Source organism: Lissotriton vulgaris, chromosome 9 (genome assembly GCF_964263255.1).
Source record: "Lissotriton vulgaris chromosome 9, aLisVul1.2, whole genome shotgun sequence".
In the NCBI taxonomy this organism is placed as follows: domain Eukaryota; kingdom Metazoa; phylum Chordata; class Amphibia; order Caudata; family Salamandridae; genus Lissotriton; species Lissotriton vulgaris.
The window spans coordinates 1,095,960,326-1,095,987,797 of NC_141697.1; the positions used below are offsets into that span (position 1 = coordinate 1,095,960,326).

Genomic DNA, 27,472 nt, shown 5'->3' on the forward strand with positions numbered 1-27,472 from the left:
TGTTGTTTTTAAAAATTTCTATATAGTTATTAGTGTGAACAAACAATAAAAAGGAAAAGGGTTATACACCACCAGTGGTCCTTATTGTTTCGTTGGTAATTCACTGGTAACCATAATTTATGGATAGATAGCCTCACCTTAACCTGGCATGCAGCTCAGGGAGGGCAGCACTCTTCTCACAGTTGGTACTCCGGGTGCTGTGTGCTGCAACTGGGAGGCTCTTAGTACCGACTGTTTCATTTAGCAGTGTAAACCATTGTTAGGCTGTTGGAGGGACAGACTTAGTACAGTGAAACACCATGTTGGAGTAGTTTCACTGGTAGGACATGTAAAACATTGAATATGCATGCCCTACTTTTTAAATATCATGCATGCTGCTCTGTCCGCATTTCGGACCTAGCTTAGGGGTGACTTTTATAAGTATAAAAAGGAAAGTTTAGTCCTTGCAAAAGGTTTATTTTGCACAGTCGAAATGGCAGTTTAGGCTGCACACCCATATTCTAAAGGTAGGCATGAGACATGCTTGCAGTGCTATTTTGGAAGGTGGCACAAGGAGTGCTGCAGCACACTAGTAGCTTTTAATTTACTGGCCCTGGGTACAGATTGTACCATGTACTAGGGAATGTGTACACCGGATTGGCACCTGTAGTATTGTTATACCAGTTTCATTATGTTTGAAAGGGAGGGCACAGGCAATTTGTCACTGATGAGTAGTGGTAAAATGCACGGAAAACAGAAAAAAAATGTTATGCAATAGATCACAAAAATGTAGGGTTACCCTGCAGAAAGGGCACATTTCCAAAATTAGAATTGGTAGTAAAACCAACAAGAAACAGTATTTATTGTATATGTTGTATAGAGGAAAAGGAGAATATTCCAATAACATTCATCCCTTTGTTAATTTCTCAAAGTCACAAAGGTGGTTTCCTACAATGGTCTGATCCAATGAGTACATAATTGAGACTCATGATTAATATTATTTGTGGAATTGTAGTGATTAGAAGTGGGACAGTCTTTCCTTAGGCAGCAAACTTTAAAAACCCTTTACAAATAATTGATTCCCATGAATCTACTATCTTTAGTTGAGAAGTAGGAAAAGATAGACAAAATAAAATTGATTTTTCTAAATGGACATCAAGGCATGTTGAACATATTCGACAAATACTAGGTGGCACCTGAAAATATAAGTATACAAAATCAGTCTTGAAATGTACACAATAATTAGATTAAGGTACGTGCTGCCCCGTTTCTTTTCCAGTAAGAAAAGCTCATTATCTTTAATATAATTGCCTGTTTAAAAGATGTAGTCATACCTTTCTAGTTATCCTCAAAGGTGAAATATCCTTATTCGAATTAGTTTCTTCTTTATTTGCAAGAAACTAAAAAAGAGAATTCCGTAATTACATGTATACATCCTCTTTAACCCCTTCCACGCTGATGACGAGCTGGGCTCGTCATGGCGTAGCCTCCTCGCACGCTGATGACGAGCCCAGCTCGTCACGTAACATGCGCTTTTAAAAATCTCAGCGTACGAGCGTAATTCCGCTAGCGCGCATGAGGTTAAATCAAAATCATTTCCCTGGTGTAATTCACGGTTGTGATCAACACTGAGGCCTACCAAGTCAACGTACCTCTATCTATGAGAAAAGAAATATATAGGTGAGGCCTATGTTTAAGCAAGAATCTAAGTAATAGTGAAGAATTCTAAGAATTCGGAAAATCCTACTGCTCCATGCACACAAAGGATGAACATTAAGAGAGAAAACATACATTGTATCTTGATCCTGTGCCCATCTTCTGACCCATGTTGAAGGCTGTAACGTACTGGACACCGGACTGCTAGTGAACTTAAGTGCACAACTTGATAGCCACATGTAACTGTTGCCCTTAGTTACATCACCTTTGATAGTGACTTGCTTCCAAAATCTGCTCAGCAAGGTGGAGCTGCATCTTTCCTTTGCCTCGCTTAAAAACCCAAATAAATACTGTGGCTTTGAACAAACCTGATAAGTATGATTTTTGTTAGAGTGGAGTTACTGTTGTAATTTACTTTATTTTCCTTCATCCTCAAAACATCCTCGAACTCTCACCCCCACATCACAAAGCACATGTTGGTGTACGGTTTCTGCCACCCTTGTATTGTTCTTCTCTGTACAGCATCACAACCTCTATTCCCCCAGCGCATTAAATATTTTTAAAGTCTTCCCTATTCCAGCAGCCATGCAATAGGCAACTCTCTTGTGTTTGTCTAGAGATCAGTGACTGCATGGCAAGTACTTTCACGAAAGGACTAAAGGGCTGTTTTTTTTTTTACTAGAAAGATCCCCAACAGAAGCATGGAATAGGACTGGATGTGCAGTATTCTTTTTGCTCAGCTCCTCACTATGAAAATGAGGCTCTGCGACATGGCACTAAGGATTGGGATTTTTAAAACATGCCAGGAAATCATTTTCAAGCATGTGATCTATCTAAATTTTCTCTTCACTTTAATCTCTAGCAAACATAGATCAGACAAATATGGAATTGGGTACCATACATAGTACCAAAGAATACATCTTACCACTGATCTTCTAAACAAAGTTGCGTCCTAGACTGAGCCCAGGCATTATTATTTGCTAAGACTAAGGAAACAAGAATAGGATGGGGCCTAACAGCTAGAGCGGTCGTCCTCAAAGCTGGGGACCCGAGATCGAGTCTCGGCAGGGGCACTCAACATTGTATGTTTCTGGGTAAATCCCTTAATCTCCCAGTGCCTAACAAAACTAATGTGTCCACCTGTAGCGGAATTGGTGTTCATGTAAAGCGCTCGGATACCTTCGGGTCGAGTTTGGGCGACATAACATACAAAATAAATAAATGGGTAACTTATACCCGAGTGTGAGCAGATGAATTTTCCAACATTTATTGCATGAAGTGGAGGGACAATGATTGGTTCTCCTGGTAAGGCTATGCTTTTATAGAATCAAGGATCACGAGAAGTTAGAGAATGAATCAATTTGAGGAAGCGCGGGGAAGAGCTACTCTGTTACAGCGGAATAATGTCACAGATGATTCTTGCTGCAGCAGCCAGGAATATGAAACCCATAATCCTAAAATACTTTGAGTATTTTTAATTGACTGTTTCGAGATAGTAAGTTTATTTACATGCTGTTATGCCAAGCTGTCTGCTTGTTGCCCTGTAATTTTCAAAAAGGAAAGGCAGGTGAAAGCCTCCCTGAAGACCAAGAGGAGGCAGCTACTAAACATCTGATCTGTTAGAGAATAAGGGCCTAATTACAAGTTTGGCAGTCCAACGCAAAACTCTTGGTAGCGGTGCAGTGGTGGTCGGAGACTGCAACACCAGTGGTTCGACCACTGTATTAGGAGTACGGTGATTGGACCTCGATGGGACCGCCACAGCAGCCAGGTATCCACGATCTCTGCCATTGGCGCGGCAGTCTAGGGAGGCAATATGCTTGGCGGTGCTGCAGCGGCACCATCAAGCATACAAGTTTCCCCACTACCAGCCTTTTCAAGGCGGTGAGCCCGCCACGAAAATGCTGGTGGTGAGGAAACAAAGAAGGCCTTCCAGAGCCTTCTGTTGCCCCTGTGCACAGGGGTGCATGCAGGGGGCACATGTGCCCCCCTTTGTGCATGTAACCCTGTTCCTGCACGGCACGGACTGGTAAGTCCATGCCGTGCAGGGACATGCATTAGCAGTCCCGCTGCAGTGCAGTTATTCGGCTTGCATAGGAGCCTTTAAACTGCACTGCAGTTGAACCATTACTCTGCCCGCCCCACCACGAAATAACTCGTAATCAGGCGGGCTGGTTGTGTTGAGCTTGGGTGGTGTGGGAGCAGGGAGGTGGTGTGGCGGCATGCTCCCACACCGCCAACGGCATAATCAGGCCCTAAGTCAACTTTAGAAGAACATTACAGTGTATGGTTTTCTGGCACAGGTGGTTCAAAATTATTCTGTGTGGATTAGTCAGATCTTATTTTGACTCCAAGTGGCAAGATGGAACGTGAGCACTCAAAAAGCCCGATTTGACTTGCATATCATTTAGAGACTGTCTAAAGTAAGGCTGAATCAAGAGTTTCAACAATTTATGCTGAGACGCAGTAGATGGGAAAACCTTGGAACCAAAAGTCTGGTATTCTACGGTCTGCGTTACTCATGGACAAGAGTCTTGGCGTTTTCTCAGCCTCTCAGATATTGGATGGCGGCGGCACGAAGATTAGAGCTGCCATCACTTCGCACTGTCACCGATACCGCACAATTTTTTAATCATCTGAAGGATCTGCAGTTCTTCCGCCTTGACGGTTTTTGATTATAGAGCAGGGCATCTCCTCCTGCCTATTAATAAAAACCTGGTCATCTTTTTAAACTACTTTCACGAAAGAGGTCGCCATCTGTTCTAGCTTTTTTAGAAGTCTACTAGTGCATCCTATATAAGAAGTATCTTCTCCTGAAATACATGTCTGGAGTGTCTAAACTCTAAATAGACATACTGGATGAATATGAAACAGCTTCCATTGGAATTTATTGACCTATTCATCCCCTAGTCTATTTTTGCGAGAGCACAACATTCTGAGATGAGACTCCTGATGAAGACGGGTTTCTGTCGAAACGCGCATAGTCATTGAGTCACTGAGTTATTGAGTCACTTTGGAAACCACCCAAAAGAGTTGATCACTCATTAATGTGCTGTTGTTGTTTTCTGTCATTATATTTATTATACATTTCATCAGTTCTTGACAGAATAATCATATATATCGATATGATTATGTATATGTAGCATGGTTGTGAAGGTGAATGAATGTGGTCAGAATGTTGTGTATGTGCTAGTCTCTGTATGAATTCCTTGTCTGTTCACATGTTTTTTTTATATCCATTTCTATATATATTATTTATAAAAAGAATAAACAGTTTTTCATTTTTTTCTAAATTTATAGTGTCACTATTGTCTTACTCCTTATAATGGTCTGAGGTATTTATGATTTGAAGTAACCCTAGAATATTTAAACTAATGAATCAAGAGTTTCAACAATTTATGCAGAGACGCACTAGATGGAAAACTCTCGGACCAAAAGTCTGGTATTCTACGGTCTGCGTTACTCATGGACAAGAGTCTTCGAATTAAGTAAAATTGAAGTAGGAGTCCCAAATTTCAAAGAATTCTCTTTAAAAAAAAAAAGTATATTTACATCAAGCTGAACTGATTATTTGCACTCACAACACCAATATTAATGTCGGATGCCTTTATAAAAGGGATCACATAGAGTGAACAGTGCATTGCCACTACTAGAGAGCCTGCTGTCTGCGTCTTACTTTGCCTTTTACTTGACTCTGTTCCTTGGCTGCACCAAGCTCATGTTCCCCTTTTTTTCCCTTTATGCTTTTTATGATGGTATTAATCCACCTCCCAATCACACGGTCTACTCTTCTTGTCCTGGTTATGTTGCTCCACTGATCCATGGTTGTCTGCCCGGTTGTTGCCCTCACTACTTCTCTGCTTTGTCTTGACAGCATGCGTTCACCCCCTCATGCCCTTCACATACAATCACCTACCTAGGTATCCACTTATAGGTTTTTCATATACGACCTGTTTTAGTTAATCAGACAAAATCTATTTGCATATTCTAAAACAGAACAGCAGCTGACCTGCCTATTGCAAAGTGATCTGTCAGATTAGCTCACTGGTACTGGTGTTTTAAATATATTTGTATACCCCGTTTCTGTCAGTAGTGTACTACTATCAGGGTCGGATTAATAAGGCGGGCACTGGGGTAAGTATTGCAGTTCCAGCTGCCGATAAGGGCTGTGTCTGGTGTGTTCAGATGTCGCCAGCGGACCAGTGAGGCACTGGGTGGCCTTTCTGGAGGCAGATGGGCTTCCATTACCTCCTTTTATCAACAGGCAGAAGTGTCACTCCCTTTCTCTCGCTGGGCCGGCCAATTAAGGTGTGCATACTAAGCGAGGGCAGGGGGCCTGAGCAGAAGTGGCCTCACTTGTTTTCAGGTGTATATAAAACTTTGCCAAAGCACTTATTTGCGGAAAGGCAATATGCAAATGTGGACCACTTTTTTTGTGTGCCTGGGCCGATTTCTAATCCCAGTCCAATCCTGGGTAATGTAGCCCTTGTCTGAATTAGGAGTTAGTGTGACTGCTCATCTCGTCCTGGGTGCACCTCCATGCATTGTTTTGTTTTGTCCAGCTGGAGAAACGACCATCAAACTGGAACCTCCGGGTTGTGGAATGTAACTTTAATCCGGGTCAGACTGGCGTATGGAGCAAAATGGCAGTGCCAGAAGGGCTGGTCTGACGTGTACGTGTGTGGGGGAGGACGGGGTGGTTGGCTGTTTGTTGACCTGTATGTTCCAATAGCTATGTTTTTACTGTTGCTTTCCCTGATATTACAACAAACATTGCCTGCAGCAAGCACAACTGTTGGCTGGCTTCCATCCCTTTCACCTACATATCTGGCCTGCACGAGTTCAAAACTGCGCGGATTTGCAAACGTGTGTCACTCTTTGGCTATCTGATTTGCTTATTTGGGCCACTTTTATTTTTGCGCCCCAGTCTTAAATCCCGAACGTGTGCTGTAACCACGCCAGTCTGATTTTCCTCCCATTTATATTTACACATGTAATTATGTTCTACCGAGAGCCCAGATGTGACACTGTCCCTGTCTCGTCTGTAATGCGATCGCAATTGTAATGTTGCCCCAGGGAGCAGCAGTCAACATCAAACGGAGATGCATTATGGGTTAGCTCTGCGGCCTCCGTACGAAAGGTCGTCAGCTGCGTTCTGTGCTTGTAGCTTTGACCAATCAATGCCGCTGTGGAGAATCTCCACGAGGACAATCTAAAAATGATGCATGTGAAACGCATGTCATTTTGCCTCCGTGTTTATTTGGAGGCCGATACTGACCTAAATCGGTTCTCTTACTATCGAATTTCTATAGTTTTGCGGTCTGTGATGCAAATGGTCTCATTTCGAGCGCTTCGTAATCTTGCACAAACCCTGTTTGCCTTTAGTGTTCTAATTACTTTATGGAGAAATTTGTGGGCACTGCCAGGTTGTTGCGTGCAGTAAGGAGGAAACTGTAGAAAAACAAAAAAAGTTACGAACACTAAATTCTCACATCATTCTCCTTCCCACGGCACAAAAGTTGAATGTAGGTTAAAAAATCCACCAATTCCTGGGTCAAATTTAATTTACAGATCCGTTCGTTTGCTCCCGATTCTCCGACCACAAACTGAACGCTTACTTTGTTTTATAGTTTAGAGCTCTTTTCTAAACGGATACCAAGCCTTTTTTCGTCTCGAGAGCGAAGTCAGCAGGTTTTAATTGCCTTGTCTTTTCGTGTGATAATTAATGTTTTGTGATCAAAGACACCATCTTTAAAAAGTTTTGATTACACTTGGGCTGATTCACAATGGTAAATTCAGTTGTCAACGCAAGTTGATGACCATATTTACTTTACTTAGGATTGTCAGAATTTCACAAAGGGATGCCTGTCAGGAGTTGACCGATTTATGGGTGTGGGGGTCCCTGCCAGGAATGCAGAATTCCCTGAACCCTTAAATCATACTCAAGGGGGGAGGATATGGCCGCTTGGTGCTCGCCAAGGAGTGTTTAGCCTTGGAAGTTTGGGAGGGCCCTCCAAAAACCTCTTTAGTGGGCATGCACAAACTCATCACATTCTTCTTTCTAGCTTTAAAAGGATTGGCTTTCTACCCAGCACGTTGCAATCAAACATTTTACGAGGAGGAAGAGGGGGTGAAACTACCTCAGACTTGGAGGGAATGTAGAGGGAGAGGTTTTTCCACAGAAAATCATTTTCCCTGATGAGAAAAAAGTAAAGCACAAATATGTGCATTTGCACAGAGGATGCTGTTTCCACCTGTGTAGCGTTCATCTTGGAGAACTCTGCACAATGGGGATGCCATACCATTGTAAAGCCACATAACTGTCCAGGAATCCTCATGGAAACCTGCATGTGGTGTAGCTTTCTGTGTGGATTGCAGGGGATTTTTATGAATTCCACCAAGTAGTAATTCTGCACTATGACACATGTAAGTCCGCAAGGTTAGATTTACTACTTTATTTGTGAATTGTTTTGGTGCATGTAACTATTTTTGTGATTGCATGATTGGGCAATACAGCTTTGCAAGTGCTATTAACTGCTCAATGAAAGTTGATGCTAAAGAGTATCTAATAAATAGTACATAGAAGCGTATTTACATGGCATCCATTTACTGATTTGTTGAAAATTATTATGATAAGTCTACATAAAAGGATAGCTTTTGTACTTTGAAGACTAGTAGATGGTATATACAGGGAAATTAACGTTGAGATCTGTAATGTATATATATATATATATATATATTTTTTTTAAATATGGTTGTTCCGTAATATTCATAGCTTTTGCCTCTTCTGTGTACCTTGTCTTTTTAGGTCTCGCCTAGGCAGCACTTGTGCTGTCTCTTCGAGACATGCTGTATTCAGGTATGGACTTTAAGGTCTGCCCATTTTCCGCCCATCATTTCAATTGGCTCTTCTTACTGTCCTTGGTAAATGGTGGCTTTTGATTCATGAATAGGCTTAGTATTCCCTCCTTAGTACCTCCCTCTTATGTTGTTACCTCCCATGAGGACAGCCCCTCTTACATGTGTCTTTACTCGCTATGTTTCATTAATAATGAGCTCTAATTAGTTAATTAGTGTCTAGCCGTTGCAGGCACAACACGCTCTCCCACTTCCACAAAACAGAGTCCACTTATTTTTCTGGATCAGCGTAGCACCTGATCATGGACGCCATGATTTATTCTTTAAAGATGCTCCCTCCCCGCTCCACGGTGTGTACATGTTATCGTTTAAAAAAAATATATATAAGCAACTTCAACTTTAACAATGGGGCCACACGCCTTTCTTTTCGTATGCGCGGCTCGCCAAACTTTTTTTTATGTGTTTTTTCTAAGCAGCAGCGCGCTTTAATTTTGGTATGCATGGCTCAAACTTTTTTTTAAATATTATATTTATTTTTTGAACAGCGCAACACAATATTTTCATGTTGCGCATTGGCTGTTTAGGTGGTACTACAGGGAGAGGGCAGGCAGAGGGAACACCTCAGGGAACAGCAATAGGGCCAAACTCTTCGTGGAGTGGTGTGGCTCACTGGTTAGAGGCGGCAGACCCGGAAGCAGAGGACGGCCCGGGGCCAGGGTTCAATCCCCAATGCGGCAGGGTCGTGAACCAGGGTCAGTGGACTTGATAATTCTCGCCTCGGTGCCTACTCTAACCAGGGATCACACTCGGCAACTCTGGGCATTAGCTTGCCTTATCTCCACAATGGCCCCCCACAAACGCCGGGGATGCCTGGTTTCACCTTGGCGATACCCAGGAGGGAACATCTCACAGGGAAAGCCAGGACGGGTTCCCCAGCGGTCTATAGCGCCAGGACGCCTCCGGGTAGCAGTGCGCTTTACAAGACACACACATTTACATTTCAGGGCAAAACAGTTGCCCACGAATTCTGTGCACCAGGTAACTGCGTGCTGCTGGCCACCATGATGCGTCTACAATGAGATTCCTGCTACTTCTTAGCTCCTACAACCCAGTGGCTCTTAGGGCAGTGCTTGAAGAAGGGGGTGGGCAGAGGGAGAACCGCAAGGTAGAGAATTGTGGGCGAGCACCTACCCGCGGACACACTGCACCAGGTGAGAGCATGCTACTGGCCACCATGATGTGTCCACAGCATTTTGTTTTGCATTGCAATAGTATATTTGTAAAGTATGACAACACAGGGTGACGCCAGAATATAATCAGTAGCTTTCAGTAGCGGCTCTTGGTGGGAGTGTTGACGGGCGGTGATGTGGAGCTGGGAAGGGGCAGGGTGGGAGGTAGTAAACACCGGAATACGGATGAATGCAGGTAAGTTGACAATTAAATCTATAAAACGAATTCCGTTGCGCGCCCTGTATCTCCAGATGCGATGCAGCACACGCAACAAAATTTGCTTTGATTTCATTGTCAACTTAACTGCATCCATCCATATTCTGGTGTTTCCTACCTTCCAGCCTGTACCAACCCCGCCCCACATCACCGCCAGGTAGCAGTCCCACCAGGAGCCGGTACTGGTAGATTTGGGAGCACCTTCACCCTGACAATGCTCTTTACAAGTGTCCCTTGCAGCGAGCATGTAACTCTACCTTTCTCAAACTCTTTCACTCTCTGTCTCTTTCACTCTGTCTCTTTCACTCTGTCTCTTTCACTCTGTCTCTTTCACTCTGTCTCTTTCACTCTCTCTCATTCTCTCGCTGTCTCATTCTTTCTATCTCATTCTCTGTTTCTTCGCTCTACCTCATTTATATACGCAAATAGCTCTATCTCTATACACCATCTCGCTCTCCCTTTTACACTTTTGCTCTCTCTCTCACATAAGTAAAATACATTTCCATTACAACGCCAATGACTCTAACCCTAAAAACAAAAAGTGCGACACCTATTGCATTGCAAATGCTCATTTCATTTTCAGCGCCCAGGGCGTGCATTGTCTGAGAAGGATGGGGTCAGAACCCAGAAGGCCTTTCCCTTTTACGTCTGGGAAAACATGCACGTAGGCAAATTCAAAGTGCAACCAATACCTGGAGTGGTACCCGCATAGACAGTAGCCCAGGACACGTGGTCTTTGAAAGTGTCAAGCCTGGTGTGTGGCAGAGGACAGATGGGGCTGGCAGGTGCCCGCTCGGCGCGCTGCTACCAGCCTTCGTTTATTGCAAAGATGTGCTGTTAATATTCAAATAGGCCAGAAACATAATTTTAAAATACTTATAGTGCAGACAGCAAGTCAATAAAGTATCTTTTTGGGGGTCTGTTTCTTTGTCATTTCCAATTTTACTAGGATTTTTATTACTTTGCAATAAACGTTGTGCGTTTGTGTGAAACTGGAGTGAAGTTATGCATAAAGTAATACCACCCAGTTGTATTCGAAGCCCCTATAAAACGCAAATTTCAACTTTACAAGAAGAGTTTACTGGAATTCTGAAAGCGTGAATTATACACATGAGCCATAAACCATCAATCTGTCTCGGCTAGATTCATAAATACGGCGCGTGCATTTTGTCTGATATTATGGCCTTTTTGTGAGTCTTAAAATTCCAGTAAGACACTATTTCCGCCTGCTGGATGACGGAAACAGCTGCCCCATTTGCAGATTATCGAATGGATTTTAGAGTCTATTGTACTTATAACACATCTGTAATTGTGCACGAGCCCTGTACTCCCTCCAGACTAGCGCAGAAGTGACTGTGGATGTTCCAGTAAGCGGTTACTACTGTGGACAGTGAATTTGTGTATATATATTTATATATAGATAGTACGGTGGCCGGGTGAAGACAGCCAGCTCGTAAGAGGATTCTCACTGACACTTTAGCACCGTAGGCCGGCGTCGTGGAGACTGGCTGCTGAAAGGAGGCGGGGCTTCCCCGGTGTGGCTATTGTTGGCAGCTACTACTAGGCACGCAGGGGGGCCCCTTCTGCTGTCACAGGAGCCGCTCACGCCGAGCTGGACTCGTTAAATATTCAGTTCCAGGCCCAGCCTCGAGCTGCTCATTAGCTCTGCAATGAGCAGTGACGCCGGAGCCGCGAGCCCTGCCTTCACTCCACGTCGCCATGCACGCGCTGCTGGGAGCCCTCAACGTGCTCCGTCTTAGTGCCCTCTGTATGATGACCAGCCTGTGCTCCCTTCTTTGCTTTAAGTACAGGTAAACTACTTCCGACCTCTTGAATATTTGCTCCCCTGTTCTGTGTGCACGACTTATTACGCTTTCCCCTCGGCACAGCCTGTCCAGCCCCCTTCCAGGCCCCCCTCTGGATAATATTTGTTGTACCGTGCCCTCTGTACTTTTGCAAACAGCCCTGCCTCTAATGGAGCGGTGCTTTTTACATGCTGACGCTGTCGTGTATCCCGAGCTGATTAGGAATGCGTTTTAAGTACCATAAAGCTGTCTGCTGCGTGCCTTGTGTGCTTATGTTTTTGTATTTGTTTACTTCCCTGCTTAATTGTGCATTCCGAGCTCTAGCAAACTGTTCTGCTAAGCTGTCAAAACCTGCCTTAATAACTAGGCTGGCATAATTGGACGCGTAGAATATTGGTGCCTGTGTATTTCTGTGTGTGGTGGCTGATTGTTGAGCGTGTACGTTTTTACATATGTGCATGACGAAAGCATTATTATGTAGAGACTAGTGCGGCATAGTAAGTACTACATATGGTCAAACAGTATGCATGTTACTGTATACAAAAACCAAGAAAGGAAAATAGTTAACTGATGACGAATAAACAAGCTTGTTTCTAAATTGAACTTGAAGTGTTTTTTTCCCTAGCGAATCCTAATTGCATGTTTTCGCTATTGTCCTACAGAAAGTGTTTTCAGACAGCTCACTTCTATGTGGATGACAGCAGTTCCCCTCGCGTGGTTCCAAATGAAAGTATTCCCATTATACCGATTCCAGGTAAGTGAGGCCTTTAACATCGTTTTGTGCATTCCAACTTAAGAAAAGCAGCTGTAAAATTATTTAAAAAAAAGTTTTATTAGTTCTGTTTGAGGACCTTTTTTTCCTCTAAGGTGTGTAAAATTTCATATTTTTTTTGTAGTTCTTTTGCAGCCCCTACAATTTAGTGGCAGGTGTTTTTTTTTCTCCCTGTTTGGCAATCCAGAGCTGGAACCGGCTAGGGAAACTGTATGAGCATTGCAGTGAAACCGAAGAAGCGGCTGCTATTGGAATGTAAACTCTGCTGAAAAGTATTTTGAGATTATCCAGAAACACTTGTCACGAACAAAGAAAGCTTTGACAAATAATTCCACACAATGACTTGGAAGCTGCTGTTCTGCTGCTTATCAAACATAATGCTGTGGGTATATGGGAAATGAGACTGTCAACAGTAATAGTGTCTGGCTAGCTATAAAGTCCAGGAGGTAATGAATCTGTCTGGAAGTGTAGTATATTGTACATAATGTGCCAATGAAATAGGTCATTAAATTTCATTTATTGTGTTTGACGAACAGGGCCTTTTGTACAGCAGCTCCCTTTGTGCTGTTCAGTGCTTGGCTTCAGCTGTTCTTGTTCCGAAAAAATAAACCCATGCATTGTTTTATTGCTTCCATTTATTTCATTGCAGTGGCAGGGCATTATTTCACATCCCTCCATATACTTTATTGAGGGATTGCCAGTAAAATGATCTAGTGCCTTATCGTAAAAGCAGTTTCCTAAATTTCTGATAAAAATAAATAAATCACGGAAAGAGCCCCAGTTCCGTTTTGTAAACACCTTCAAAGAAAACAAAGTCGAAAGACCATTTCTTCTTTTCTAAAAGTACAGTAGAGGGCCTAACTTTTACACTCCATAGTGGTAAAACAGTTTGGGTTTACTTTGTTTGCAGGAATTTTTCCTAGGAGTTTTTTTTTCATCTATTGGGTGAGCTATTTCTCCTTTTAGAGTTAAAATGTTTAAATCCTTATTTTTGGTCTTTGAACATTTGAGGGAATTCCAAACTGGACTCTTGTTCACATGTACGTAGGTTGATGTGTATGTGAGGTTACCCAGCCTTGCGTAAATGTAAACTTGAATTTTTTTCTTGAATATTTTCCCAACAAAGGATGAGTGAGGAAGAAAAATTCAACAAAGTGAGATTTAACAAGGAAAGGAAATCCTGCTTCACCTGCGCTCTCTAGCATTTGAGAAAAGGCAATGGAAATGTCCCTAAGTGATCAACATTCAATTTTTCCTCAAATTGCTGAGGCAGATAGTGTGCAGAACTCGTCGTGGTTACTTTGTAGGGAAATGGAAACTACCCAAACGCCCAGTGTTGCTAGCCTGTGAGAAGTTTAATTGCATCATTTTTAGTGGCAGTTTTCAGAAATGCACACTTCAGTGCCTTTGAAGACATCTGTGTAAACTGCAGGTCTCAGAATTGAAACCTGGCGGGCTGACCGAATTGTCTATTTTTTTTATTTTGAAAGTAAGAACCTTTCTTACCTATTTAATGGTACTCCTATCTACTTCTTGTGAGTGAATGGACGAGTCTTCCCAGCCTAGCTTCAAACTGAGACCTCTTAATTATTGGGAGGTACTATAAAACGACTCAGTACTCCATTTCACCACTTCATAAGGATGAATAGATTGATCATTCATTCCTGAACTTTTGATCTTCTGTTTCCACCCAAATAACTGCAGGGACACTGGACAAGTGATAGAACCCCTTACCAGTCAATCCATCTTTTTAGAAGCTGCTAAACACTTCTTATTTTCTTTTATGAAGAAAATGTTAGACAACATTGTATAAAGTGTGCTTATGCCATTATACCAAGTGTGCACCAACCATTCCCGATATTTTCAAAATTCTGAAACTTCTATCATAGACACTTCTCTGTAGTATGTGCCCAACCCACCATCTTGTACCTTGTTGATTTTATTACCTTGAGTTTTATTTTCATGACCCATGTGTACAGCTTGAGACTTTGTCACATATGATTAGAGCTCTTAATTCTACACTTCTAAATCAGGTACGTAGAGAAATCCAAATGAAAGTGAATCCTTCCATTTAAAAACATCCTCCTTGTACTGGTGAAATAGAAACGAGGTACCATTGTTATGAATGTGTGGTTGGGGGGGATGTCCCAACAACCAACCAACCCACCCAACCACCCATCCTATAATATGAAAATTACAGGACATGATATCAAGGAGTATTAACTCTTTCCATGCTCATGACGAGCTGAGCTCGTCATGAGCCACGGCGCTCCGGTGCTCATGACGAGCTCAGCTCGTCATGAGCTGTGGAACGCTCGCATGCTGGGATAATTCCCCGGCTGTGCTGAGCGTTCCACGGGAACGGGTGTGGTCATGACGAGCTGAGCTCGTCATGAGCACAGGAGCGCCGTGCCTCATGACGAGCTCAGCTCGTCATGAACATGCGGGCGCCGTGCGCGCCCCCTTCCCCCCAGCACAACGGGAAAATACCCCCCGCAGCGAAGGGGTTAATCGAGTGTTTCATTGTTTTGGTTGTAGGCAAAGGGGTGATTGAGGTTATTGGATATATCTTAACTCAGAACCGCATGTCTAATCTGTGAAAGGAGTCAGTAGTCAGACTGCTTATATCCATTGTCCTTGATATGAACATTAGAGCTGTATGCACATGCACATTGAACTTACATGGGCAAATGGGTCGAATATGATTCTGCAATTCACAAACGTGATTCTGAACTCCTGAATAGTTTAAATCACACATAATAAACTAGTATGGTGTAATCTTGCCCAGTTGGCTCAGAGTGGCCATTCCAGGGCATGGATGCCATAGGAAGTATGAGCACACACACAGAGAAACAGGTCTCTGGGTATTCACAAACACTTCTATGATCAATTCCCATCCTAGAAACAGATTTTTTCTTTTCAGGGGCAGAAGTAAAACTTTTTCCATAGTGTGAATGGTCAGGAAACACCAACACAATTGAAATAATTACAGTGGTTAAAGGTTCCCATGGGGTAAAATGTCTGGAGAAAAAAGGGCAATTGCACTAATGCATAGGCACATTTTAATGTGCAATAATGCACTACACATGTGGAAATGGCTTCATTTTAGGAAGTTGAGGAATGTTATTGAGTAGACCTCCTGTACGCTTAGACATTTTTTTGTGTGAATTTCAGAAGTTTGAGTAGTTGGAGTCCTACGTAGCCGTAAAACTACAAGCGCTGACTTTCGCAGTTCTTTCAGAGTATGATGCTATAGGTCCTGCTTTTTCTTCAGTTCTTTTGGTTACAGTAACCAATCAAGCAATCTCAATCATGAGATTGCAGGTGTCACACGCCAGGACCCTGGGTACTTGGTCTGCAACTGGAGCATGACTCTGTGCATGACCCCTCAACTGTGCTACTTTGGTTGAGAAGTCAAGGCCTAGCTCAAGGTTGCAATTTGGATATGTTATCCACGGATACTATGTTTTTTTTTAATGAACTTACATGTTCCCTCACGTTGCATACATAAATATGTGCATAGTACAGATCAAAACCATACAGTGTAAACTACACTTCAATAAACAAAGAAAGAGTCACACAAGAAATGCAGTTGCATCACTGGGCCATGACATTACACACACTGGTCACAACTACCTACGAATCATGAAAGTAGCAATGTTCATGCTGAAGCAGATCACCTTGTGAAATCAATATTCTCCCTCGAAAATAGTAGCTTGTAAAAGGCTGTTCACAATCACCAGGTGAGCACACTCACTGAGAAAGTTATTCAGTACAAATGATGACGTTGAGGGGGAAAAATACATTGAATTTCTAACATTCTAAAATTACGTCTTCATGTTTACAATAATTACAATGGGAAACCTAACTTTGCCTCCCAGTTTAGTGTTAAAGTTTGTTGGAACTTTGCACCTGCTTATATGGAAACCCCCAAATGCTAGCAACATCTTGCTGACCTCCATGTCTAGCTGGGCATGGTTCTTGTTGGTAGTGCATATAGGGATTCTGATCCTAGGAGGAAATTAAAGAGGAGACTCATAGAGCACCCGCAAGGACTATGCAGGACTAATTGAAGTTTCTACAACCAGCTAGTACACAAGCTGGCCAGTTTCACGGACATGCCCAAAAATGTTGATTTCTCTCCCAATTGCTCATTGGTTTTTATTTATCCTAACCAAATGTACTACTTTCTGTATTTACAAATAAGTGATTCCATCATACCAGCACTGTTTCTTGTGTTTCTCAAATGAAGTATTTTTTACCTTTACAATTACTTACAACTCTCCTGTGTATTACATTGATTTTGCTCAGGTTGTATTTGCCTTTGTTTACTTACCTTCTAAATGGAGTTTCTTAAAATACTCTTTACATTTCTTTCTCTTCCCCCTCCCCCCCCCCACATTATTGAACCTACCACATTTTAAAGAGGTTCCTCGTGAACTTGTAATATGTCTGTGACACAGTGTGAATGAGACAGTCAGGAAAATGGATTTTAGGGGTGGTACCACATTTGTGACAGCAAAAGAAGGGGGGGAGGAGCTGGGAAGGTGTTTTTTTTATTAGGCAGTAGGTTAGATCTCGATGGGTTGTTGTTTGAAGCTGTGAATCTTCCTGCAGAAGTGAGGAGAGAAGAATTTGCCAAACCAGGATGGTGATAATTTTTCCAATGTTTGGTACTTTTATGACTTGTCATCTTGTGTTCTTCTTCCTGGATATTCTAGTCATAAGACTGTAAACAATGCTGCTATGGATGTTGTGCGACCGAGCAGAGGTTGTGGGATAGGACCACCACCTGAACAGTGGTTCTGAAGTCTGATTCCAAGTTCTTCACTTTGCCATAATTACAATATTAGCTGTGACACTGAGATTTATGTCTATGATAAGGTAAATGGATTTGGTGCTGTTGAGTTGCTGCAATATGCCCTTTAAACTCCCTGTTCTGAGCCTACTATACACTTGTTTCTGCTTGCTGCCATTGATCAAGAGCTCATGCCTTCAGATGATTGAATTTGACATAGGCTTTTGACAATTTTCTCACCATTAAAAGCAAACCAGGTCAAACTGGTCATCTAACCATTGGCCCCTCCATATGTGAGGTGCCAGGGTGTCCCTGAGTATATGTGCTTCAACTTTACTTTTCTTATGTGTTTACATTTTGTGGTCCAACTGTCCACCTTTCCTCTCTTACTTTCACATACACTTAATTAAACTTCTGTGTATTGCCGATGGTGCTCCCACAGCAGAAGGTTTTCAGCAGACATAGCCGATAACGTACACCAGTATTTCCAAGCTCCTGTGGCACGGGAGCAATTGATTTACAAGTTACTGAGCGAGATCGTTGGCTTCACAAACTGGTTCCAACTTTGGCCACCGAATGGCAGAATTTAAAAGCAGTTCAAGAAATCATTTTTGTAAGTTGTCCTAAAAATCTGAGTTTGCCGCTGACTTAGTTTAACAGATTAGAAAAGGATCTCAAGAATGACATTTGTAGGAGCTTCCTTTTCTAAGATATAAACATGCTTGTTTCATCACTGGCAAGGCTTGTCGGTGGGAAACTGCCATCGTCCATATAATACTTTCATGCTCCTGTTATACCCAAACACGTACTTTTGTATAACTTCCATGTTTCACTTCTAACCATTAGACAACTGAACGTTTTTGACATCAAAGCTAATTTTTAATTTTACCTATTTAATGCCAAATGTAGGCCTAAACATGTCCGAACAGGTTAGTCTAACTTGTGAAAACGGTAGTCTTGTCTACAGAGTTACAGGGCTGTTTGTTAGCCTTTTTATATTGTTAATACACCTTGTCGGTGCTGTAATACCACACCGCACATCCTACATGAGACAATAAAACACACACACACACAGACAGATCTCTGTGCTGGGGTGAATTTATGACATTGCTCTCCATTTTGTCCATCAATTATTGTTTTTGTATTTGTCACACACACACACACAACTTCATAGGAGTCAAGTATGCCATTTACCCATAGCCACACAATTTTAGTGGTCAAGTTATAGAGTGAGAAATAATCAGCAAGATTTAATTGCCCAGAGGTATAAAATGCCCGACATCTTGGCCCATAAAAATTAAAAAATCTGTGGGATCACATGTAAACCCCCCCCCCCCCAAAACCGACTTTCCCAAAGTCCTATTGGTCACACTCAGTGTAATGAACTTGAGTTAGTGGAAATGCTTTTAACATCTGACACTGCTAGTGGGTCTATGCTCAATTTTCCTTGTCATTTTGTCCTTGTTGTTTGACATGTTTATTCTCACTGTGTAACTTTTTGTATAATGTTAAAAAGTTCATCCATATTTTCTGAAGATTAAGAACCTTTTTAAGAGTCCGGCGGTCCTGGCACCTCTGTACTCAGGGTGGCAATCCAACCACCTCCACCCGTCTGCTCATCTAGCTGTCGTGCTGCCACAAGAAGGGATCCTGCCATGAAAAGGTTGGGGGAAATGCCGGTAACCGGGCCCCCCAGCCAAATTTGGCCATGGGGTTGTGTGAGGGGGAGGATATGTTGAGCCCCCCTGGAAATTGTACCTTTGTTCCTGTACGGTGTGAAGGAAGTTACTGCAGGTACACAACAGCAATATGCTTGTTAGGCTCTCCTATTAGCCTAACATATCGCCGTAGTGAGACCTCCGCAGCACCGCCTGACCGCACTGGATTAAACTCTCAATCTGGTGGGTGGGTGCTCCATGGGCTTGGTGGTCTTCCTGGGACCGTGGCAGTGAGGGTCCCAGCTGAAGACCGCCAAACTCGTAATAAGGCCCTAAATATATTCTGCAAAACGAAGGTTCTGCGGCTTTATTTTGGATATGTTGGCTATTTACACTTAAATGCTTTTCGTCCATTAGTATCTCTTATTATCCTATCATTCTAATGTCTATCAGTGATGTTCTGAATTGACTTGTTGTTTAGGGCTGTTTTGCCTCTTCTGGAACACACAGCTTAGCTCATGTTCCCGCTTACTGTCCAATATCAGCTTCACTTGCCACATGAGAATACGGAGTACTTTATTCTACAACAGTCTCCAGCTTATAGAATGGTCTCCATTAACTTACTGAATTCTTTGTTTTCTTGCACATGTGATGTATTTTATAGTGTTCAAATCCACATAAAACTGTTTTTCCTTGCCAACCTTCTAGTATATAAGAAGGACCAATGTTTGTTTTGTAAGTAGAAGTAATTGCGCGATATGTCAGTAAAAGGTTAAAGCAATTCACTGTTTCTGGTTGACCATCCTATTTACATTTCTAGCATTTGCAGCCAACACCAAATAAAAAAGAACACTGCTTAGTCTCTTTTGGGAGATGTGCGACATGGGAGAGCCCTTTACCGATCATTACTGTGGACAGCAAAAAAACATGAACGGATGGGTTCTCCAGCGAGACGTCTCAAATGTGGAGGAAATAGAGATTTAAAATGCAAAACCACAGAGAATAGGTCTGAATGGAGCACAGATAGAAGTGGCAAACTAATTCAAAACATCAGACTGAAGCAATCTACTAAGAGTGCATAAAAGACTAACTTAAAATAGCAATTAGCGACGTTGAAGCAGCATTTGTATTCACAGGAACAAAAGTACAGTACAAAATGATAGACACGAGGATTGAAATACATGGTGAAATAAGGAACAAAAGTGTTCACTAGCCCGCAGATCAGCAATGAGTACCTGCTGACAAAATGTGAATTGGGTTTGTGATGGCCTACCGACATGAAGGGCCCATCCTCTGTGATGACTTGGGAAGGCAGTACTCCCGATCCTATCCAAGGCAATTTTGGCCTCCATGGCATGTCCATTAGGGAAAGAAGCACACAACCGCTAATACAAGCACAACTTTCAGGCAATGAGGTGCTTCTCTCGACTAGAAAAATTAATCTACACACCAGCCGATCAGTGCTTCAAGAAGCATGAAACAAGTAGGTGGCACAGGCAGCCAATCGGGAGATCATGAACCAAAGTGAAGCGAAGCATTATTTGTAAAGTTACTTTAGCAAACCAAGGTGTAGGAAAGCAGGATCTTTCTTGCATAGTTACCCCCACTTTTTGCCTGGTGTCAGTGTGTTTTGACTGTAGTGCACTGGGATTCTGCTAATCAGGACCCCAGTACCTGTGCTCTCTATCCTCAATTCATTGGTAAGTACTTTGCACATCCGACAATTGATATACTGGTGTAGCCCTGTAAGTCCGTAGTATACAGTACTGAGGTATTCAGAGCATTGGTACACCCGGTGTCCCCCAAGGGGTGTAGCATGGATTAAGCCACCCACGGAAGCCCATGCAACCTGTATCTCTAGGTCTGCTATTGCGGCCTATGTGAAATGGTGCATCCACCTTTTCACTTTAGATATCCGGTGTTCGTTATATCCTGGTCACTGCACTTGAGACCTATAAGTCACCCCTAAGGTAGGCTTTCCAGCCCACAGGCAGGTTCTAAGTGAGCAGAGGTACCCCAACGAATCACAGAATCCATTCTCTGGGCTTTGTAAGTGCGGGGAAGCCATTTTTTTTAAAAAAACCTTTATTATATTTATGCACAGTACACAGCTGTCAGCCTACAACCCAGCGGGCCGGCCCCTATGACATTTAAACAGTAGGACGTCTCACAATGAGGCTCCCCAGTACCTTGTTTGGGGGCTAAGCGACCCGCAATATATTCATGTACATAACGTAGAATCAAAAGATAAGTATTGTAGGTTTAGTTTTGAAATTTTGATGAACTGAACTAACATAAAACACAGACACATGGCAGTAATCAATGACGGGGAATCAAAGGGAGAGGGAGGTGGAGTCCGACTAGCATACGATAATGCAGCATATGTCTCGAGATGAAGGGCGGCGAGGAGATCGATGAATACATACTATTACAAACATAAGTCTGGAACGCCAACTAAGGGGACAGCAAGATATCAATGATGTAGTCCTGTGGGGGAGTGCAGACATTTCCACGGTAAGTGTTCCATTGGGACCAAATTCTACCCCATTTCTTAGGTCGGCCCCAGACCACATAGACCGTCTTTTCTCTGAACATACACCAGTCCATGTTCTCCTTCCAAGCCGCTATCGTGGGTGGTCTGTGGGAACCCCAAAGTTTTGCAATATCCCTCTTGGCAACCATGTTACCAAGAGTCGCCCAAAAAGTCTGGGCCGTGTTGTAGTCCGTAGGTTCCCAGACATTAAGAAGGCATCGTCTGGCCTCAGGCAATAGAGAGACCCCGGTGACTCTTTCCATAATCGCATGCACTCTAGACCAGAAGGCAGCCACCTCAGGACACTCCCAAATGATATGCATGAAGGTACCACTCATACCGCAGCCGCGCTTACATAGCCCATCAAGAGAGTAACCCATTCGCACCAGACGCGTGCCAGTTACATATACACGATGGGGGATCTTCAACTGTACAAAACGGAGGCGGGCGGGTATGGCCACCTCCTTAGGGGAGGAGACGGCCGTTTGCCAATCCTCGTCATCTAGTTCCAGGCCGTCCGCGACCCACGAGGCCCTGAGGCGCTCAAGCAAATCAGCCCTGTTATTGATGAGTTTTTTGTAAATCAGGGATATGGTACTGTCCGGCACATGGCCGTCAAGGATACAGTCCTCCAGCGGCGAGGATTGGGGAATCTCCGTCCCCGGGTGGAAAACGGAGGTCAAGGCATGTCGCACTTGAATGTACCTGAAGTGCTCCTTGTCGTCAAGCTCATATTCAATTTTGAGCGCCTCAAAAGTCTTAATACTACCTTTGGACCAGAGATCCTCCACCTTGCTTATACCAATCATGTCCCATTTATCGAATCCTTTCGTTCTCCACAAATTGCCCAGACGGTCAGAATCATACAACGGTGTCACTCGGGTTAACCTATCACTCCACCCCATAGCAGCATTCGCGTCTCGCCACACTCACTCAGCACTTTTCGTGGGGCCAGCAGGGCGTTAAATGGTTTCTTAGAATACAGTGCCCTGTTAAAATTCCCGCCTGGCAGAAGATGTTTATCCATCGCAAAGGCAGGAGTATGACCAGGGGCGTAAGTTACATGATTAACTGCGCATAGCTGCGAGGCCCAGTAGTAGCGTCTGATGTCAGGGAGGGCGATGCCACCGTCATACCACGGCAAAGTGAGTTTGGGTAAGGAGATACGAGCACGCCCGTCCCAAATCAGTTGCCTCTGAAGGCTCTCAACCTCATGGAAATACCCCGGAGGTATAGGATCAAAGAAGTTCTTAAGTGCATATAGGAACCTGGGGAGCGACATCATCTTAAAGAGAGTCGCACGCCCCAATGGGGAAAGGGGCAGTCGTCTCCACCGTGAGACGTCAAGTTTAAGCCGCTGGAGAGGAGCATGAAGGTTACGCTCGTAACGGACGGCGGAATTCAGAGAGACATGAATCCCCAGGTACCTAAAACTAGTCTCGACCACCTGAATCGGAAATCTACGGGGCAACGGGGGTAGATCCCCAGCCAAAACGTAGACGCAGGACTTGGTCCAGTTGATAACAAGACCCAAGTTCTTCCCGAAGGAGGTAAGAACATCGAAAAGTACATTAAGAGACTTCCGGGGGGAGGTGAGATAAAGAAGAATGTCATCTGCATATAGCGAGACACGATCTTCAAAGTCAGGGGTCCACTGGATACCCTTGATCGAGGGTTCCCAGTGAAGCCACTCGGCCAACGGTTCCAGAGCGAGGGCAAAAAGCAACGGAGACAGCGGACAACCTTGACGGGTGTCACGTCCAAGTGCGAAAGAACCGGGCACCCTGCCGTTCACCACCACCTGGGCTAGTGGTCGTTCATAAAGGAGCTTCACCCAGGCGATAAATTTTGAGCCGAAACCAAACTTGGCGAGATTTGCCTAAAGATAAGGCCATTCAATCGTACCAAGGTCAGCATAAGTAGTGGCCTGGAGACCCGGGGGGACGTATATATTAACTATAGAGAGCATCTTACCCTCCCATCTCCACGAAATAGCAGCATATCGACCCCTATCATCAAGCATTATCTCATCTATTTCAAGGGGCAGAGAGGATCTAATCAGAATGCCCACCCCTCTGGAACCGGAGGTGAATCCAGCATGAGCAACCAGCCCATACCCATGTCTATCCAAAGCCCGGCAAGCATTCCCTATCAGATGGGTCTCCTGTAACAAAGCAATGTCAGGGGACTGGCGTAGAAGGAACTGAGAAACAACTCCACGTTTTATCTTATCCCCCATACCATTAACGTTCCAGGACAGCAACTTCAACTCACCACCCCCCATCCCGGAAAAGGACTGTAGCCCTCCCTCCTCGGAACCCAACTACAGAAGGATAAGAGCAAAGCATACAGTGCCATGTGAAAAAGACAAATACAAAAACAATAACAATCCCTCCCCCCACCCCCCAACAACCCCCGTTACAACACCCCCCACCCTGCACCCCTGCGTAAGACTCAAGAGCCACCCCAGTTTGCAGTGTGCCTGTCGCCCTCTCATAACTACACTACGCAAAGAACCCAGGAGGAGGAAAAGCGTTAATCCACACCCGAACCACCCTCGGGCTCAACCCTAACAATAATGAAGCAAATGGCATAACTCAGCTGATCAGTAGTAACAAGAAACCAGACGTCGAGAACCACAGTGTCACTCCTGGTCCGATGCACCCCCCTCTGCTCCCCCCGGGCGTCCGTTTAGATAGTCTCTTTTAGGCAATGAGTCGAGCCAGTCACTGGCGCAGTCTGGTCGATCAAAGAAAAAGGTTTGTTCCTCATATTCGATGCGTAATCGAGCTGGAAACAACATCGCACACTTGAGGCCCAAGTCCCGCAATCGCCTCTTCACTCCCTGGAACCCCATCCTTTGTCGCTGGACCTGAGGAGTAAAATCCGGGTAGATGTTGACAGTACTATTGTCGAACTTCAATTGGCCACGACCTCGGGAGGCTTGGAGGATAGCGTCTCTATCCCGAAAATGGAAAAGCCTTGCAATGATAGGCCTCGGGGGGGGGGGGCTGGTTTAATCTTCCCACCCGGGAAGCGATACGCACGTTCAACAGCGAAGAATTTGCTGAGTCCGGCGGGAGCAAGATGGTTGAGGATCAAATCATCCACAAGAAGGTCGACGGTGGTGTCCTCTGGATTTTCCGGCACTCCCACCAAGCGTATGTTGTTCCGCCGGGCCCTATTTTCATATTCGTCCAGTCGTCGGGCCTTCAAGTCGTGCGACGATCGTAGGTTGCCAATTTCCGACTGTGCGTCCGCCACATCAGTGATGAGACTGGAGGTCTTTAAATCCAAAGCCTTGACCCTCTCATTAGTCTTGGCCAGATCCGCTCTGATAAGTGTGACATCGACAGCCACAGTATCGATCTTGGAGGCAAGAGCCTCATACTGTTGTCCCATATCAGCTTTCATCCCAGTAATGGCACTCATCAGGTCCTGGAGAGAAACCTCCGATGGCGCAGTAGAGTCCGTCCTGGGGTCCGCAAGAGTACGGCCAGTACCGCCGGGGCAACCCTTCGGTTGCGTATAGCGGTCCATCACATTAGTCTGAGTAGGTCCCCCACGGATCGGCGTCTTCGCCTTGCGCCTCTCGAACTCCGGTTTGGAAGCCATATTGGAAGCTGCGCCCCGAAGGGGCCCTCTGGACCTGGTGAAATTGGCCGTGCTGGTGGGATACCGAAGCAGAATTTTAGGCCAAAACGGTAGAATGCCAATCGAGGGATAAATCGAGGTTAGAGACATATGGCAGCCCAACACAGCGGGTCAAAGCTGTACCGACTTGGGAGCCGATCCGCTCGTAGAATAGTCACTCAAGGGGTTGGGGAGAAATCGAAACTGAAAGCGACAATGAGGCCGACTGGGAGGATGTCCCTAAGGCCGTTGTTGTTGACTTACTCCTCGGCCCACCAAAGCAGCAGAGCCCCCGGTCTCGATCGGGGTGGGCCAGAAAGATGAAGTTGACGTAAAATCGGCTCCCGACATCCAAATTAAATTTTTGAAAGGATAGTGGAGTCAGCAAGAGTAGATCTTCAAAAGCCCATAATAATAACCAGGATATTTCGAGGATAGTCGCGAGAGGGCGGCCCGGGTCCCGGGAGCCCTCTGCTTACGCGACCATCTTGGACGCCCGCGTAGCTCCTCCTCCGGGGAAGCCATTTTAAGGGATGTAGTGGACAAGAGAGGTCCGGGCAGGTAAGCACGGTGGGGCAAGGAAGTGGGTGTCGACAGATGATGGAATAGAGATTCTTTTTTTTACTTTCCCTATTCAGTCATCTGTTGACCTCTGCCTGCCCCACCATGCTTACCTGCACGAACCGCTACTGTTAGTGGACACTGGCAACTCGAAATGTCCACCTACATAATGGCTTTTCCGAACCCAGTCATGTTTTTTATCAAACATGTTAGAATCATGCAACTACACCATTTCCAGTGCTAGTTGCCTGATAACATGTACTTATACATGGAGGACCCCCCATACCTACCTGTGTAGTCTTGCAGGGTATGCCTTACAATTGTGCTACTGTCAACATCACCGTTCTGCCCCACCCCCCTTGCTGCGGAGCTTAACTAGGGCTGGGGGAGGCAGAACATAGGATTTCCTGTAGAGGAGAGATGTGACCACCTCTCCTTTAGAATTAGATAGGGTGAGGGTGTTTCAGAGAGCCTCCAAACTACATTGAATAGCACAGCTGCCTCAAGCTTAACACAGACAAGACCCAAGTCCTCATCCTAGGCTCCACCCCCTTCGCCTGGAATGACACCTGGTGGCCTGCACAGCTCGGAACCCCCCACCCAAACGGATCACGCACAAAAACTCATCCTGGACTCCTCGTTCTCAATGACCCACCAAATCAACGCTGTCATCCTCCTACTGCCACATGCTTTGTAAGATCTTCAAGTGGATCCCCATCAAGTCCAGGAAAACAGTCACCCATGCGCTCATCAGCAGCAAACTCGACTACAGCAACGCACTCTATGCCGGCACCACCCAGAACCTCCTAAAGAAACTGCAGAACATCCAGAATGCCTCCAATAGACTCATCCTGAACATTTCACGCCACAGTCACATCAGCGGCCTACAAAGCCCTCGACAATGCTGGACCTGCATACCTCAAGCACCACCTCTCCTTCTACACTCCCACCGGACATCTCTGCTCTGCCCGATTAGCCCTGGCCACCGTTCCACGGATCCTCAAGACCACGACTGGAGGAAGATCCTTTTCAGACCTCACTGCGAGGGCCTAGAACTCCCTACCTCTGCACCTCAGGCAATCACCATCGCTAATGCACCGTCTCCCCCAGCGCTTTGAGACCCTTACAGGTGAGTAGTCGTGCTTTATAAGATAACTGATTGATGGACATTGGGTGCCCTCCTTGCATAAACTAGTTTCCACCAATACAGGAGCCCTCAGCTCCCCCTCTGGCGTTCGACTGCACAAAGGATAGGGGAGTAACCACCTCCCTGCCCAGTTCCACCCAGGGAGGTCCCCAGAGCCTCCTCTTCCTTCTGCATTCTGCCATTCTTGGCCCCTGGGTGCAACTGACTGGTTAGGTCCTCAGAGTAGCATCCCTGACCCCCTCTGATAGGTAGGTCACAGCAGAAGGGGGCCTCCCCCCTTTTGGGATCACTTTAGGGCTCCCCTGATTGTGGGTCCTTATATTCATTCTGGACTTTGTCAGAATTCGTAAAGACCTGTCCGAAGACACTTCTGCTGTTGGATACTGGAACTCTGCTACTGGATCGAGCCAGGAACCAAGACAAGACTGCTCTTGGTACAAAGACTCCTACTGCAACTTCATCTCCGTGCTCTTCAAAGTTTCTGCAACTCCATGGCTGTGCATGCCTTGAGTCTCCCATGACTCTGCATTCATCCAAACAAGAAGGAATCTACCATGGTGTGAATGAGTCACTTCCCTGCATCCGCAGGCACCTCAACAACCGGCTCTACTGATTCTGCTGACCCA

General features: G+C 44.7%; 1 protein-coding gene across 6 annotated transcripts in view; it reads left to right on the plus strand.

Moving 5' to 3' along the window:
• Positions 1-27,472, plus strand: part of LOC147692851 (receptor-type tyrosine-protein phosphatase gamma-like) — a 1,083,817-nt gene that overhangs the window by 884,301 nt on the left and 172,044 nt on the right. For all 6 annotated transcript variants that reach the window (XM_086939073.1, XM_086939071.1, XM_086939072.1 and 3 more), the window contains one exon: positions 12,407-12,498. In XM_086939073.1, coding sequence (XP_086795199.1) covers positions 12,407-12,498 — 92 coding nt within the window. The remainder of the gene's footprint in view (positions 1-12,406; positions 12,499-27,472) is intronic.